The sequence below is a fragment of the Asterias amurensis genome, chromosome 2, assembly GCF_032118995.1.
Source record: "Asterias amurensis chromosome 2, ASM3211899v1".
Taxonomy (NCBI): Eukaryota; Metazoa; Echinodermata; class Asteroidea; order Forcipulatida; family Asteriidae; genus Asterias; species Asterias amurensis.
The window spans coordinates 2,905,076-2,922,738 of NC_092649.1; the positions used below are offsets into that span (position 1 = coordinate 2,905,076).

At 37.8% G+C, this 17,663-nt stretch overlaps 1 protein-coding gene across 2 annotated transcripts; it reads left to right on the forward strand.

The window, feature by feature from the left end:
- The first annotated feature begins 602 nt into the window (after positions 1-602).
- LOC139954396 (pleckstrin-like) lies at positions 603-17,661 on the forward strand. Of its 2 annotated transcripts, none has more exons than XM_071954170.1 (9): positions 603-1,127; positions 1,862-2,017; positions 2,773-2,945; positions 3,910-4,004; positions 8,519-8,694; positions 10,853-11,005; positions 11,888-11,971; positions 12,837-12,918; positions 13,965-17,661. In XM_071954170.1, the coding sequence occupies exons 1-9, from the start codon at positions 1,077-1,079 to the stop codon at positions 14,105-14,107; spliced, it is 1,113 nt and encodes a 370-aa protein (XP_071810271.1). In that variant the 5' UTR covers positions 603-1,076; the 3' UTR covers positions 14,108-17,661. The 2 variants fall into 2 exon arrangements, with proteins under 2 accessions (XP_071810271.1, XP_071810270.1); XM_071954169.1 differs by having other exon boundaries at positions 605-1,127; positions 10,826-11,005.
- The last annotated feature ends 2 nt before the right edge of the window (positions 17,662-17,663 follow it).

The following is a 17,663-nucleotide window of genomic DNA, read 5'->3' on the forward strand; positions in this document are numbered from 1 at the left end:
CCATGCTTAATACCGCCATCGTTACGTTTCTCGGTTCTTCTTTAGCCACCCCATTGTTTGTAAATTATAACTTTAAACTGTTATAATTTCCCCGCTTTATCTGCAACTTCCCTTTGTCCTTTGCTCCTCTTTTTGCTATAAATGGATATGTTTTTGTGCTTGTTCATGCATCTACTCTGACGGAGGTCCGGTTTGGATCAAAAGCAAATGACATTCTTCACTACTCCTTTTTTGCAGTGTATTATACATACAAAAAGAACGAAATGCCCGCCACCAGGTACTTGAGCTCGAGGCGCTTAAAACATACACAGTTTAAAACTAATGAGATCGTTCGAATTGTAGTTCTACGTTTACTAAGAAGACACTGTTTATGAGTCACGTTGAATTTGCTGATCAATTCCTTCTAAAACAAGAAACGTCATTGTGTTGTTCAAAATAACAACTCTGCAAAAAGAAAATACAATAAGATTGTCATCTGGCCTTGGGTGTGAAAAACACAATGATTGTGCACCGACCGGGGTCCCGTGTGTCACCCCAACGTCACCCGGAAACGCGCCAGGATTTATTCTCCACATTCAGTTCTCCTTTTTTTAATATCCGGATGGTGGTGATGAATGAAATAATCCCAAGCCCAACGAAAATACCCTGATAACTTCCTGGTTTGGGAAAGCGAGCTGCATATGCAGTGATCATTCAAAAGTCAAGTCAGTGTACAACGAAAGCACGGTGCGAAGCATTGTGTTGTGTTGTTGGGGTTTCGATGCTTCAGACGAGGATAATACAAAACCAATTAATTGTTTCACATGGATCAGAGAAAACTCTTCTATGGGGAGACTAAATCTCAGGCTGATTTTATAGTGGTTATCTGAACTCACTGGATAACGTTTTGGTTTTAAACTGGTGTGTTTTCGACGGCAAGTTTTTGACTGGACCATAAATTTCTGGCGCAGGAGTTTGTGTACCTTTGATCAGTGTCACTGTGTAGCGCGCGGGTGCCGAAGGTCAACAAACGGGTTGTCCCTTCTCTGGCGTACACAGTTGTAAACGGGCACGGACAAGTGCATCACAGTAAAGTTATGGACGGGGATCAAAAGAATAGATTAAAAGAAGGATTCTTGGTGAAAAAGGTAAGTGTTCAATGTCTTGTTGATGATGATTTTTGTGGAGACAATCAGTGTCTTAATAAATCACGGAAGTTTCTTTTCTAAAGTGGATTGATCAATGTTGAAAATAGGGAACTTGTAATGTTATAAGGGGGCGGGGCGCGATGTGAAATGAAGTTGATTGTATTTGAACTGTACCATATTGATTGAAATGTCAAGTTATTATTATCGGGGGGGGGGGGCAAGTTGATGACTATCCAAACCGTGTTGATGTCTTTTCTCACAAATTTGTTTACTATTTTTTGTCCCTTTACTGTTTTGCACTTCCACTGCAATTCGCAGGTAGGATTGGGGACTTGGGTTTTGATAAAATGGATAAATATCTGCCTTAATTTTTTTTTTTTTTTGGGGGGGGGTTGGTAAAAACTTGTTTGTTGTGATATATGGCTGAGTCACTCTGCAGAATAAGCGCACACTCATTTAACCAATAGAATAGGTTCTCTTGCATGTCGTTATCGCTTTTTGTTATCGTTGCATTATCGGCCTCTGTTGATTACATATAGTTAATTGTCTGACCTTTTCGACCCTATCAGAGTCTTTCTCGAAGACTTGTTTGTCGTTTCGACCCGAGCAGAGTCTTTCTCTAACTTGAACTTGGTTATTGCATTTTTACCAATCTTTTGGTTGGTCATCAGTTTGCAAAAGCTAGAACACTTTTCACTTTTGTATACTTCATTCAACTAATTTTCTCACAACAGGGTCATGTTCGTACGAATTGGCGCACACGATGGTTTGTGTTGTTCAACGATGCAGTTGCGTATTACAAGAAGAAAGATGATGATTTTGCAGCGGGTGCTGTCTTACTTCAAGGGTGCTCTGTCTTGTCACCATGCCTACAGTATACAAAGAAAAAGGTTAATACAACAAAGAATACAATGGTTTCATTGTTTAGAAGGAGGAAGAGGACATAAAAAAATATAGTTTATTATAGAGCAAGTAAATCTGACTCTAAGGCAGTGTCTGTGGATTGGCTACAGCTTTGGCTAAAAAACAGCTGGGTTGCCAAGTCAACCATGTGTTGAAGGACGTTTACAGTAGCACCCTTAGCAACACCCTTAGCAACAGCACAGTGAGTTAATGTCTGTGGTACAAGACTCACTTGATCACAAGTTGCCGCTTAAATTTGAATTCTTCAGACTAAATTATAGAGACAGTTGCTATGCCGCTTGAGATGGCAAACACCCTTGCACGGTTTTGAATGAGTGTGTAGGCCTATGGCACAATGATACCAGGGTTTGCTCATTTGGAGGTTGCTATATAAAGGCTTGCCCAGAACCATCTGATATAGTAATTCTCCCTATAGTCTGGGAATTCAAATTTCAGCTGTTACTTGTGCCTATAAGCAAGTCATACCAGCATTTTAACAAATCTTACTCACAAATTCAGATACTTTACACGAGTGTCTTCATAACATTTGGCCATCTTAATAAATGTTCAAAATAAGGCAATAATAAAGTTTGAGTTTCTCAACGTTGATGGAAGCTTGTTGAAGAAGTGATATTGGGTGTAAGTTATTCCAAAATTAATTTAAAAATTTACTCTTGTGTTAAATTTCTTGATATAACAATATTAATTCCGTCCCAACTCATAACTTGACCTTGTTTTACAGAGTGTGTTCAAGTTATCCGCCCGAGATGGTACAGAGCTACTGATGCAAGCGTCAAATGATAATGAAAGAGATGAATGGGTTAAAGCTATTGGAGAAACAATAAGAGCTTGTAGCATCTCGTCCTCAGACAACACTGCCATGCCAAAGCTGACTGAGGCCCAAGTCAAGCGCAAGTAATGACCAGTTTATTAATTTTGGTTTTTACCCATACACCGATGTGTGTTAGCACTGTTAACTCAGTGCTTTCGTGAGTCCTTTGAAAAAATATTACAGGCATGTTACTCAGATGGGGTGCGAACCCGCGACCCTTGCAATTCTAGAGTAGTGTCTTGCCAACTAGACTACCGAAGTTGCCCTTTAGCTAGAGATAGTTTGAATCCTATGTTCTCGCAGCGGGTACCGCAACGATATATAATCTATGCTAACTTTGCATTGGGGTAAAGAACATTAATTTGGGTTTTTACCAATGTGTGGGTGCGTTTGTTTAGCTTCCAGGATGAATGTGTGCAGATAATAACCCACGTTCATCCTGGAAAAAAACCCTGCCACACACCGGGGTCGATCCAGGGAAGCTAAACGAACGCACCCTGTGTTAGCACTGCATGTATACTCTGTAATGACAAGTTTGTTTTATTTATTTCTGGATCTGGATAAACACTCTCATAAATATTCTTAACGCCCTAATTAGAGTCAAGTGAGAAGAGAAGTTTTAGATGTGGGAGGATTACCTCAGAGAATTATTCCAGGGAAAAACCGACACAGTCAAGCAGACTGGAAACCCAAACCACAAAATGCCCCCAGTGGGATTCGAACCGGAGTCCCAGGAATGGAGGGAGCCGTTTCTTGCCAATGAGAGACGTTGGAACGTTAGGTGGCAGCAGACTTACCAAGTAAATTTCCATTGTTTACATAGTTCTGAGCGTGTGCAGAATACCGAGGAGAATGGATTTACCTCAAGTGTCTGCTGCCACCAAGCGTCCCAAAAGTCTCCCATTGCTCGATTACCAAGTAAGTTTTTATGCTTACATAGTGTCCAGTGCCTTACAGAATTACTTGCATAACTCTTACCAAAGCTTCATGCATCCTAAATAAGCAAATATTCATTAATTTTTTTCGATCATTGTTTCATTTTGACAGTAAAGATATAATACAAGCAATGCAGGATCCAGATGCTGGCATCAGGCTAATGACCAAAACATTGGATGGGAGTTCTCATAAAGATTGCTTTTCAGGTATAATCATTTTCTTGTTTAAAGGCAGTGTGGTAGTTACTCAAAATAATTATTAGCATAAAACCTTACTTGGTAACGAGTAATGGGGAGAGGTAAATAGTATAAAACATTTTGAAAAACGGCTCCCTCTAAAGTGACGTAAGTTTCAAGAAAGAAGTAATTTTCCATGAATTTGATTTTGACACCTCATACGATTAAGATTTCGAGGTCTCGAAATCAAGCATCTGAAAGCACACAACTTCGTGTGACAAGGGTGTTTTTTCTTTCATAGTTATCGTGCAACTCTGACGAACAATCATGCTCAAATTTTCACAGGTTTGTTATTTTACGCATTGTTGAGATACACCAAGTGAGAAGACTGGTCTTTGACAATTACCAAAGGTGTCCAGTATCTTTAAGGAAGAGAAGGTGATGGGATCTGTGGGTAGCCGAACCAGGGCCAATCTGATCAATCAATCTCGCTCTGCCATTTTTTACCCAGCAAGCCTTTTAACATGTTTAAAATGCCTCTCTCTCTACACCAACTTGCCCTTATTTGCCACATGAAAAACAAGAAACACAATTACAGGAAGTGGAAATACCAGATGTTGCAGCTTCCAACAAACTCATCGTTTCCTGGATATAGTTCGATCCGATGGTTCGATCCGATGGTTCGATCCCTCCTATATGTAGAGAAATACTTTCGTTTTCATGGTGCGGTTCTTTCTGTGTTTTAAACCCCAAGTTATGTTTTATACTGCTGTGACACTCCCACATTTGATAATGGTGTCCAATATAGGTATTATTTAAAGACACTGGCATGACTGGCATGACTGGACACCTTTGGTAATTGTTATTATTCTTATTATAAAGACCAGTCTTCTCACTCAGTGTATGCATAAAATAACAACCTGCAAAAACTTGAACTCAATTGTCAAAGTTGCGAGAAAATAATGGAAGAAAACAAACACCCTTGTTGCCGAGTTGGTGCTTTCAGATGCTTGAGTTTGACACCTCAGCTGAGAAGAACACCAAACTCAGGCCCTGGTTTTTCTCATAAGCAGAGTATGGGTTCGATTCCTGGCAATGGCATGTGTGTCCTAAAGCGATACACTTAAAGGCAGTGGACACTATTTGTAATTGTGAAAGACTATCCTTCACAGTTGGTGTGTCTCAACATATGCATAAAATAACTAACCTGTGAAAATTTGAGCTCAATCGGTCATCGAACTTGCAAGATAATAATGAAAAGAAAAAAAAACACTTGTCACACTAAGTTGTGTGCATTATGTTGTAGGTGGTTGATTTCGAGACCTCATGTTCTAAATCTGAGGTCTCAAAATCAAATTTGTGAAAATTACTTTTTCTCGAAAACTATGGCACTTCAGAGGGAGCCGTTTCTCACAATATGAAAGTGAAAGACTAGCCTTCACAGTTGGTGTTTCTCAACATATGCATAAAATAACAAACCTGTGAAAATTTGAGCTCAATCGGTCATCGAACTTGCAAGATAATAATGAAAAGAAAAAAAAAACACTTGTCACACAAAGTTGTGTGCGTTATGGTTAAGGTGGTTGATTTCGAGACCTCATGTTCTAAATTCGAGGTCTCGAAATCAAATTCTTGGAAAATTACTTCTTTCTCGAAAACTATGGCACTTTAGAGGGAGCCGTTTCTCACAATGTGAAAGAGACTAGCCTTCACAGTTGGTGTATCTCAACATATGCATAAAATAACAAACCTGTGAAAATTTGAGCTCAATCGGTCATCAAACTTGCAAGATAATAATGAAAAGAAAAAAAAACATTTGTCACACAAAGTTGTGTGCGATATGGTTAAGGTGGTTGATTTCGAGACCTCATGTTCTAAATTCGAGGTCTCGAAATCAAATTCTTGGAAAATTACTTCTTTCTCGAAAACTATGGCACTTCAGAGGGAGTCGTTTCTCACAATGTTACCATCAACCTCTCCCATTACTCGTCACCAAGAAAGGTTTTATGCTAATAATTATTTTGAGTAATTGCCAATAGTGTCCACTGCCTTAACCATTATTGCTACGTCTTGGATGGTACGTAAAGCCATAGCGTGTCTCAACTGTTGTGTAGTGCACCCAAAAGAACCCATGCAGTGCACTTATCATAAAGAGTAGGGGTTCACGCCAGTATTCCTGGTCTGATGTAATTCGGATCATTATTTTGGGAGATACAGCTTAACGAACTTTTGACTAATTAGCATGACCTGCTATGTTTGGACAATCATATCTCCAAAAGTAAAACACCTACAGAGATAATATTTACATCATTTTGAAGCTCTTGACATGGCCCACATTTGATAACATAAAATCAAAAAATTTCCACGCACCACCGAAAAAATACGCAAAAATTTGACCTTTGACCTTGATTTGCGAAAATGCGTATTTTTCAAAATGCGTAATTTTTTTTTAAATGCAAGTTTAAGATGTAAGCAACAATATTCTGAAAAAATGTGATGGGCACTCTTACAGTTTTTTTGTTATGATTTTTTTAACATTGGCTATCAAGGCCAAAACCATAAAAACACATTGTACAACATACACAATGTACACAGTGTACAGAGTATTGTGTGGTAGTGTGTACACGCACATTAAAAACCATGTCACCCTGGTAATAATGTGGAGTCCAAAAGTCTGTTTCATGACATGACTTAATGAGCTAATTCATTTCATCCCCTTGATTTAATATAGGAGACACTGTGTATCAGACATACTGTATACATGTTATACAATACAATGTGAATACTCTGTACACTGTACATGTACAGTGTACAGAGTATTCACATTTAGTGCTTTAAAAGTCGATTCCCTGGAGGATGGATCATAGAGAAAAATGTGTTGTGACCCATTTAAATCACACAACAAGAAAAAAAGCAGGCTTAGAGCAGGTATCAGAAAGGTTTATATTGGAGCATCCAAGTCTTCATTTCACTCGAGCACAGTTTATGCACCGGCTATCGCAAGAAGATATCTGAATTGTCGCCTGAGAAAATACTCTCAACAACTGTTAGTTCTAGCAGTGATCCAGAAGTTCAGGCACCATCAATGTCATCTGCACATCAGGATGTTTTTGTGCAGCCAAATACCGACATTAACATTATCAATGAGGCTATGACAATTATTGGTGTATCTCCCATCATAAGTAATAAGAAAGCTCATGGAAGTTACATGGAAAACAAAGTTAAGAGAATAGAGACAACAATTAAGCAGAAACTGGAAACTGCTCCAGGAAAACAGATCGGTGATGATGAAAGTGAGATGATAAGTCAGTTGAAACAAAAATTTCATTCCTTGACCAAGAAAAGTGAAAAAGTTCAAGTCTTGACCGTCTTACCAGTGAGTTGGAGTATCAAAAGAATAGCAGTTTATTTTTGGAGCATCAAACTACATGCCAAGAAAAGCAAAGAAACTGGTGAATTAGCAGGGAATGGAGCAGGGAATGCTTTCCATTCCAAATCCTAGCGCTGGAAATCTCTTTCATTAAAAATGGTGCAAACTGTGAGAGACTTTTACTTGTTCGAGTCCGTCAGCAGACAAATGCCATGGATGAAAGACTTTGTGTCGGTTACTGTTGATGGTGAGAAGAAACATCTCCAGAAACATCTTGTTCTTTGTAATCTGAAAGAAGTGTTTGAACTTTTCAAGGAAACAATCCTCCTGAAAGTTTTGCTGAAAATTTGCTGAACTTGGGCTGAAGCAGTGCATCCTTGCCGGATCTAGTGGAGTGCATTCAGTTTGTGTTCGTACTAACATCAAAATGTGAAACTCAAAATGTGAATGATTATCTTTGAACATGTTGAATTTCTAATGTACATGTATCATGTACACATAACTACAAATAATACTGTACATGTACATGTACATACATGTATGTACATGTACAATGCGTTTTTATGGTTTTGGCCTTGTTAGCCAATGTTAAAAAAATCATTAAAAAAAAACTGTAAGAGTGCCCTTCACAATTTTTCAGAATATTGTTGCTTACATCTTAAACTTGCATTTTTAAAAAAATTACGCATTTTGAAAAATACGCATTTTCGCAAATCAAGGTCAAAGGTCAAATTTTTGCGTATTTTTTCGGTGGTGCGTGGAAATTTTTTGATTTTAAGTTATCAAATGTGGGCCATGTCAAGAGCTTCAAAATGATGTAAGTATTATCTTTGTAGGTGTTTTACTTTTGGAGATATGATTGTCCAAACATAGCAGGTCATGCTAATTAGTCAAAAGTTCGTTAAGCCGTATCTCCCAAAATAATGATCCGAATTACATAAAATTTGGGATTTGGGCATTTCTCAGGGAGTCCAATCAGCACACCGAATTTCATTTAAATCCGTGAGGGTCAGGTCCAAAAGCGTGTTGAATTGACACGGAATGACCCAGTACTATAACGGAAAAAGTGTTCTACTTTAATACTGATCGCTTTGATACGCCAAAGGGGGTAGATAAGGAACTATTAGTACGTATTGTTATTGTTATTGGACTTGTTTGTTATTTCTACCCACAGGTGCAGAGTTAGTTGATTGGCTTCTCAAATGGTCACTTGCCCAATCAAGAGAAGATGCCATTTCAAAGGCGTCGGATTTAGTCACTGCTGCTCATTTACAACCTTTAGTCAAATGCAGGAGTCTCGCCAACTGCCAACAAATTTTACTGGACGAACCTCAAGCCTTCTACAAGTTTGTAAGTAGCACACAGAAAGTATTACTTTTTAACCCTCCCACTGTGTGACCATTTACATGATCTTGAATTACACGTGTTGGTGCACTATTTGCCAGCCTGCAATAAGATACCATTTAGGAAATGCATCTACCGGTACACAGTACACAGTCAACCCTCCTACTGCCTGTGATAATTCTGTAGCATTATATTCCCTGGTGGTTTATTATTTGATATCTCAATACTTCACTGTGATTTTGAATGAAGCTTGCAATTTGATATCATTATTTCAGGCAACTCTCACAGTATACCGGTTCAAAACATATTCCAAGTACTTTTTGCATGGTGATTGATTTATCATTATGCTGTGTTTTATACTTTCCAAATAATAGTAATTGTTGTTCTTTTCCTTGTATAACGACAGGTTTCTACCTTCTTCATTTTCAATTTTATTTTAATTAACTTATCTTAATTTACTTTTCTTGAAGCTTTTAAAGACACTGGACACTATTGATAATTGTCAAAGACCAGTCTTCTCTGAACTCAATTGGTCTTCGAAGTTGCAAGATAATAATGGAAGAAAAAACACCCTTGTGACACAAAGTTGTGTGCTTTCAGATGCTTGAGTTCGGACCTCAAAATCTAATTCTGAGGGCTCGAAATCAAATTCGTGGAAAATTACTTCTTTCTCGAAAAGAGGAGAGTCGTTTCTCACAATGTTTTATACTATCAACAGCTCTCCATTGCTTGTTACCAAGTAAGGTTTATGCTAACAATTAGTTTGAGTAATAACCAATAGTGTCCAGTTCCTTTAACCAGTGCATGTTCTTTGATTGTGTTGAGTGCTTTGAGTATATGCTGTCAGTCTGATGCCTGTATGATTCACATCCAGGCACGTGATTAAGCTCTTCAGATGATTTCCTCTTAATTAGGGCTCACAATTAACACTGACCTCGCCAGCCAGCAAGGCCAGTGATTTTAGCATCGGGCCGGTTAATTCACGATTGGACACTGCAAGTCCAGCAGTCTCATGTTTTTTTTAATGGAATAACAATACTGTACTGTGTAAAATCTTTCCTTTCTTTTATGTTTATGTTTTGATTCTTTTAGTTATTTCCAGTAATCAAGTATATAAGACAATGGGAGAACACTTTTCTTCAATCATTGTTTTAACAGCGTAAGGTCTTTGCTCATTTAGATCTTGGGGTCAATTTCACAAAGAGTTATTAAGATTGATCTTAACCATGTATCAATCTTAATTGCTAAGGAAAGTGTGATGTCACAATACACATCACTGTGGCAAACAGCTCATCTTAAGTTCAGATGAATCCTGGTGCTTTGAGAAATCAACCCTGGGTGCCTGGTCTTGTAAAATAAATTCCTGCCAACAAAAAGATTGAGCTACAAGCCCCAAGCAGTCCTGTCGATTTTTCCCTAAAAAGTTGAGCCCTGTCTTTTTTGATAGAAATTAATAGAAAACTGTAAAACACCACAAAGTTTATAGGTGTGGTTGATCATTTCCTTGCTGTTGTTGTTATTATTGTTTATTTGGTGTATTTTACGTTACAAAGTTGCATGCCTGATGATTAGGGCGTTTGGGGTATTATTGCAAAGTTGTTCCCATCGAACACCACCCAATGCAATTTACAAGCTAATCTATAGAAACCACTCTGCCTACCACACCTATGGAAACCCTACCTACCGCGTTATAGCAGAGTGGATATTTTGGCTATTCATTTGTTTACCTTGTATTTCAAATTATGTTGTCTCTTTTGTTATTTATTTTTCATCTTTATTTTTAAGCTATCAGGCCTACTATAACTTTATTATTTACTGTTTGAAAAGGAAATCAAACTGTGTGATGAGATGAGATTTAACCAATTGGTTTTAAGGGGGTCTAAAAACACTCCATATACATGTAGCTCCTTCACTGATTGTTATTTTATTTTTATACTGGTGTTACCGTCATTATTATTTTTATTGTTATTTATTCAACCAATACATAACAAAACAAACCTACCCCATGGTTATTATAACTTATTGGGTTGTTCCAGTTTAGGAATAAAATAAAATAAAATACAATACAAAACAATTGTTATTATTAATGTCTCTAACAATATTGCTTGATTAATTGTTTTGGGTTTTCTTTTTTCACTCTGCCTTCCACATGTCTGCCATTAAGGCTCTGATACCGAGTAGTGATGAGTCAGACTCGAGTAATGACTCGGACTCATCAGAGTCAATCCCAAGAACCTCATCATCTTCTCAGATCACTGTCAAGTCCTTCAAAGGAAACGGCGGGAAGATTGTCAAGCAAGGATTCATGATGAAGAGGGTAAGGGCTAATGTCTTTAAAGCCATTGGACCCTTTCGGTACAGAAAAAAAAAAAAAAAATCACAGATTTACAAATAATTTACAGGGTTTACAGAAGGTAATGGTGAAAGACTTCTCTTGAAATATTAGTCCATAAAATGCTTTACTTTTTGAGAAAACGGTAAAACAATATAAATTCTCGTTAGCGAGAATTACGGATTTATTTTAAACACATGTCATGACACGGCGAATTGCAAGGAAACAAGAGTGGGTTTTCCCGTTGCTTTCACCCGACTCCGATGACCGATTGAGCCTAAATTTTCACAGGTTTGTTGTTTTATATATAAGTTGTGATACACGAAGTGTGGAACTTGGACAATACTGTTTACCGAAAGTGTATAATGGCTTTAAAGGCACTGGACACTATATCAGTAATCGCTCAAAATAATTGTTAGCAGAAAACCTTACTTGGTAACGAGTAACGGGGAGATGTTGATAGTATAAAAATTTGTGGGAAACAGCTCCCTCTGAAGTAATGTAGTTTTTGATAAAGAAGTAATTTTTAACTATAAGATTTGGATTTGATTTTGAGACCTCAGAATTTGATTTTGAGGTCTCAAAATCAAGCATGTGAAAGCACACAACTTGTGCGAAAAGGGCGTTTTTTTCTTCCATTATTCTCTCCCAACTTTGACGACCAATTGAGCTCAAATTTTCACAGGTTTGTTATTTTATGCATATGTTGAGATACACCAAGCGAGAAGACTGGTCTTTCACAATTCAGTGTCTTTAAAAATTACCAGCCAAGTAATTTATCTTTAAAGCTCTGTTCAATTTTTCTTTATTCAAACCCAAGATTTGTTCATTCTTTTCAAACTCTTGAATTTCTTATTCTATTTTCAGGGCCATATGAGACACACTTGGAAAGCCAGACTCTTTGTGCTGTTTAATGAACCACCATATTTGGTGTATTTTAGAGGTTCAAAGGTCAGTAATATGTACTAAAGTAGTCAGTGATACATGTTCGTTTCTCTGAGGTTGATTCTCTAAAATGACATTTAGGGTGCGTTCGTTTAGCTTCCCTGGGTCGACCCCAGTGTGTGGCGTTTTTTTTTTTTCAGGATGAACATGGGTAATTATCTGCACATGTTCGTCCTGGAAAAAAAAACACCACACTGCGGTCGACCCGGGGAAGCTAATCGAACGCACCCTTAAATTACTTGAATGACTTATAGAAGAGTATGGTGGTAGTATATCATCTGAGGTTTGTGTATAAGCACCATGTCTTAATCTCTTTTCTGAAAAGAGCCGGTGGTTGACAACTCTGCAAACCAACAGTTCTGTTTAGCACCACCTTAACTCAACAAAAGATTTACACATGGTGGCCAAACCGCAAACCTCAGCTGACATTTTCAACTTGCGTCAGGCACAATGATGTACGTGCCACAGTCATAGCCCATTTTTTTCCGTATTTGGATGAATGTTCTCAATGCTCTAACTAGAGCCAAACGAGAAGAAAAGATATTGAAGAAATTTCAGTTTGGAGGAAAACCCCAGAGAATTATTCCAGGGAAAACCCTCGCAGCCAAGTAGGGACTGAAAACCCAATCCACATAGTGCCCCCGTTGGGATTCGTACCAGAGTCCAAGAGGTGGAAGGTGAGGCACTACATCAATCTGACTGCCTGGTGTTTTGGGGTGATGCTTTCTCCACGGTATAGTGACCTGAGCATTGATTTCTGATTGATACAAACAGTTCTGTCGCAGCACAAGCAAACTGCAGGTCAACCATTAGTAAGGCTTTATTTTTTAAGCAGAGGTTAGTTAATGTTTTTGTTTTTTTTCCATAACAGGCCGGTGATGAGAAACCACTGGGTGAGATCCAACTACGTTGGTGTAAGGTTGACATCGTGGATGCGAGTCAAGATAAATCAGGTGAATATCAACACAATGAATATTAATTACATATTATTTAGGTACGTCTTCAGAAGAAAGAAATTAATTTAGGGTTGAACAAAGAAAATTTACTAGAGCAGGGCTTGAACCTGCATGGGACCTCTTGATTAAAGGCAGTGGACACTATTGGTAATTGTCAAAGACTAGCCTTCACTGTTGGTGTATCTCGACATATATGCATAAAATAACAAAACTGAAAATTTGAGCTCAATCGGTCATCAAAGTTGCGAGATAATAATGAAAGAAAAATAACCCTTGTCACACGAAGTTGTGTGCGTTTAGATGGTTGACTTCGAGACCTCAAGTTGACTAAATCTGAGGTCTCGAAATCAAATTCGTGGAAAATTACTTCTTTCTCGAAAACTATGGCACTTCAGAGGGAGCCGTTTCTCACAATGTTTTATACCATCAACCTCTCCCCATTACTTGTCACCAAGAAAGGTTTTATGAAAATAATTATTTTGAGTAATTACCAATAGTGTCCACTGCCTTTAACTCTAGAAACTGGGCACAATTTCAGTGCTCTGCTTATAATGTGTGGAATTCTGCACTTGCTAACACCATTCTCCGCTTATAGTGTTTGTGCGCCAAATTTCTCTGCTAGAAGCGAAGAATGCCTGGTTGTGTACTATGCATATGCACAAGCAGAGAATACACTTTTTATTTGATGCATATGTTGAGATACACCAACTGTGAAGGCTAGTCTTTGACAATTACCAATAGTGTCCACTGCCTTAAATGTGCAAGTCAGAAGAAAAACAGTGCAATGCCTAGTGACCACCATTTAGCATGTGAACACATTGTCCTTTATTTGGGTTAACACAACCGTAATAAGCTGTTTTGCTTTTTTAGGTTATCATGGTTTTCAGAATTATGCGCTCTTTTAGGTTTAGACTTCATTTGAGATGGAAACTTTCAAATTGAAACTCTTTTATTATTGATTATAATTGTACCAATCTTGACCATAACCTTTAACATTTTTATTCCCCTCTCTCCCCATGGAACTGTTTTGATGCCTTGCGAAGACTTAACGTTGAAGAACAAACAACGCCAGAATCTGTTCTGCGTGACAACACAGAAAGGAAAAGTATACTTATTTCAGACGAATAGCGTCGAAGAGAGGACGGAGTGGATGAGGGCTATTATGAGTCCTAATGATATCGCTTAAAGGCACTGGACACTATTGGTAATTACTCAAAATAATTGTAAGCATATAAACTTACGTGGTAGCGAGCAATGGAGAGCGGTTGATAGTATAAAACATTGTGAAAAACAGCTCCCTCTGAAGTAACATAGTTTTTGGGAAAGAAGTAACTTCTCACTAAAATATTTGAATTTAATAAGAGACCTCAGCTTAGGTCACTAAATCAATTCCAAACAGCTGAAATTTTTCTTCCATTATTGTCTCGTGACCTTTACAACCAATTGAGTTCAAATTTTCACAGGTTTGTTTTTTGTGCATATATATGTTGGGATACACCAAGTGAGAAGACTGGTCTTTGACAATTACCAAAGGTGTCCCATGTCTTAATGATAAAAATAATAATATAGTATTAATATATCTTAATTTTGGTTTTACCCTTACACCGTTGTTGTGTTTAAGCACTGTCTACTCGGTACTTTCCTGAGTTCTGTGAAAAAAATCACAGGCTGTATTACTAGGTTGGGATTTGAATCCACGACCATTGCAGTTTTAGAGCAGTGTCTTACCAATTGGACCAATGAGATTGCCCGATAGCTAGAGGCAGTTTGAATCCTATTCGAATTGAAGCAGTTTGAATCCTGCCCTTTGATCTAGATTTGCAAAGGTCATGGGTTCGAATCCCAAATTTGGTAAGATTTTTTTTCACAGAACTCTGGAAAGTACTGAATAAACAGTGCTACCACACATCGGTGCAAGGGTGCAATAGATTAGGTGCAATAGAACACCTAATATTCTTTATCTCAATGTAAAGTTAATGTCTATTAATAATATAGTTATATATATAAAACGTCATATGACAGCCACTGCCAGAAACACCAGGGCAAACCTTGTACTGTTTTAAATAGTCTGTAGTTTTTTTTATTCCACCCAAACACTTTCCTAAAGACCTTTCTATTGCAACGTCGCAGCAAGAGTTTTTGCCAACCAACGTTATAAATCATGGAAAGTAATAAATGCAAAGAGAAAACAGACCACTACTGTTTGTAACAATGTACACAAATATTAAAACAGTGTGTTGATTTTGTTGAAGGGAGGCATTTTGTTTAACTGAAAGTTTGCAAAAATTATGAATTTGATTAGAGGCAGTGGACACTATTGGTAATTACTCAAAATAATTATTAGCATAAAACCTTACTTTAACGAGTAATGGGGAGAGGTTGGTAGTATAAAACATTGTGAGAAAGGCTCCCTCTGAAGTGGAATACTTTTCGAGAGAGAAGTAATTTCCCACGAATTTGATTTCGAGACCTCAGATTTAGAATTTGAGGTCTCGAAATCAAGTATCTGAAAGCACACAACTTCGTGTGTTCGGGTGTTTTTTCTTTCACTGTTATCTCGCAACTTCGATGACCGATTGAGCTCAAACTTTCACAGGTTTGTTTTTTTATGCATATGTTGAGATACAGCAAGTGAGAACACTGGTCTTTGACAATTACCAACAGTGTCCAGTGTCTAAAACAAAATACGATTGAGTGTTTTACAAACATTCGGCCTTAGTACCAATCAAGGCGGTTTGTTTTCAATAAAAGAAAGGTCTATTGAAATCTAGCATGGCATGGACCTGAGACTGCCATTTTATCTTGGGTTGATTCTTTGGACTGCAAAAAAAAGTGCCCTTCATAAGGATGATGACTTTACATAGGACCAAAGTGCACACTCAGGGATGAGAAATGTCAGAAAATAAGTTTTTGTTTTTACCGTTTAAAGAAATTCTGCTTTTTTTTTTTCATTCAATCAGTATTGGTTTATTCTTTAAAAAATAAAATTCCCACGGCGACCAATTACTGGAAAATATACAGAGATTAAAAAATTTGCAAAAAAAATTACACTTCTTTGATCAGGTTTTCTAGTGCTGAGTTGACTCTGTTCCTAAAGTCGGCCTCAGGTTGACCTACGATTTTCGTGCGCCAGAAATCGTGCGCTCGCTGAGAAATCGCGCGCCTGCGATTGGTTCCCGACCATCGGGATCCTGTCGTACAAGTTGAAATTGTTATACTATTGCGACTGTTAATTTTTTCGAACAGCAAACGGTTTCAGATTGTCTTAAAATCATCGCAGTTATGCTCGGGTCGTAAATAATCGCTGACTGAAAAGTTTCTGATGGTCTTAGCTCAGGTAAAGGGTGATCCTGAAAAGTCAATCGCCGACTGTTTTTTGTTGACGCAAGGTCGACCTGAGGCCGGCTGTAAAGCTCTGTAAAATAAATTAACCCCAGGCCCAGGGTTACAAACAGGAGGGTGTAAATGCCATCATTTTAACATGCCTCCTAAAAAGTGGATCCTTGTGTCAGACCGTTTTTGTCAGCACTAATGACTCTCGACCCCTGTTTAGTGTCGGACCAGTGAATTTATCACGTGAAAAGTCTGCCTGTCTTGTGTTTGGGGTCTAGGGTCTGAAAGATACGTTTCAATTCTGTTGAGTAATGAATGAAACAGGATATGAAATACAAATCTACCGGTAAATCTTCTCTACATGTGTTGTGTTTGTTCAAATAAAAACAGTCGAGCGCATTCTTACTTGTGTCAGTTGCAAGTTTGTTTAATGATTTGATTGTAGTCTTTTACAAAGGGTGCAAGTGGTCAATATTGGTGTTCAAATAATTAATTACGAGGGTTAATTTGTAATATTGAGAACCCTAGTGCTAAGTGTTAACATTTGAATATTGCTGGTTTGTGCGACAGGAGTATTTGTAGTTTTAAAGTTATGTTGTATCTTTGTTGCACGGCATAACTTTTCGGTGTATTGTGGATATATTTTTGCAAGAGATTGCAAGATTTTGTCAGGCAATTATTTCGATTTTGTTTTAAAAATCCTAATCATAGAGAAAGTTTACTTAAATGTTGTGATTTGTTTTCAAATGAGTCACAACAAGTTCGAGTGTGCACAATGGTTAACTAAAGGTTGACCATTTTGAATCGAACCCAGGCTGGTCGACCATTGGTTGACTACAGTGGTCGACCATTTTGGAACCAGCCTCGAGCCCATGGTTTCTTCACTGGTCCCAACAGCATGTTCCATTCTAACATGTGTTAAGCGAGAAGGGAACCAGTGACACTTTAGTGAAAAGGTGGAAGGTTGACTAGACTACCAACCAGTCGTTCGGGTGAGTTCGTCACTGCACATGTGCGTTGCTAGTCTGTGGTCGACCACTGGTGGACTAAATGTGCGCACTCGAACTTGCTCATAGCTGTAAGTTATGTCAGTACTCTATCTGTCTCGTGAATAGATTTTGTTTATGAGTGCTTTTAAGTTAAAATAAACATAAATTATTATAAACATAAATTAAAATTAACATAAAATTAGCATATGTATATATTTTATTTTTGGGTTAGAAGGACTTGGTCGTGTACTCATTACTCGTAAACCACAGCCACTGTGTCCACTGCCTCTGTTGCCCCCTGGTCTAGGCCTTGATGCCCCATTCATAAGTTTACAATATGCCATAGACATTAAAGGAACACGTTGCCTTGGATCGGACGAGTTGGTCAAAACAAAAGAGTTTGTAACCGTTTTTTATAAA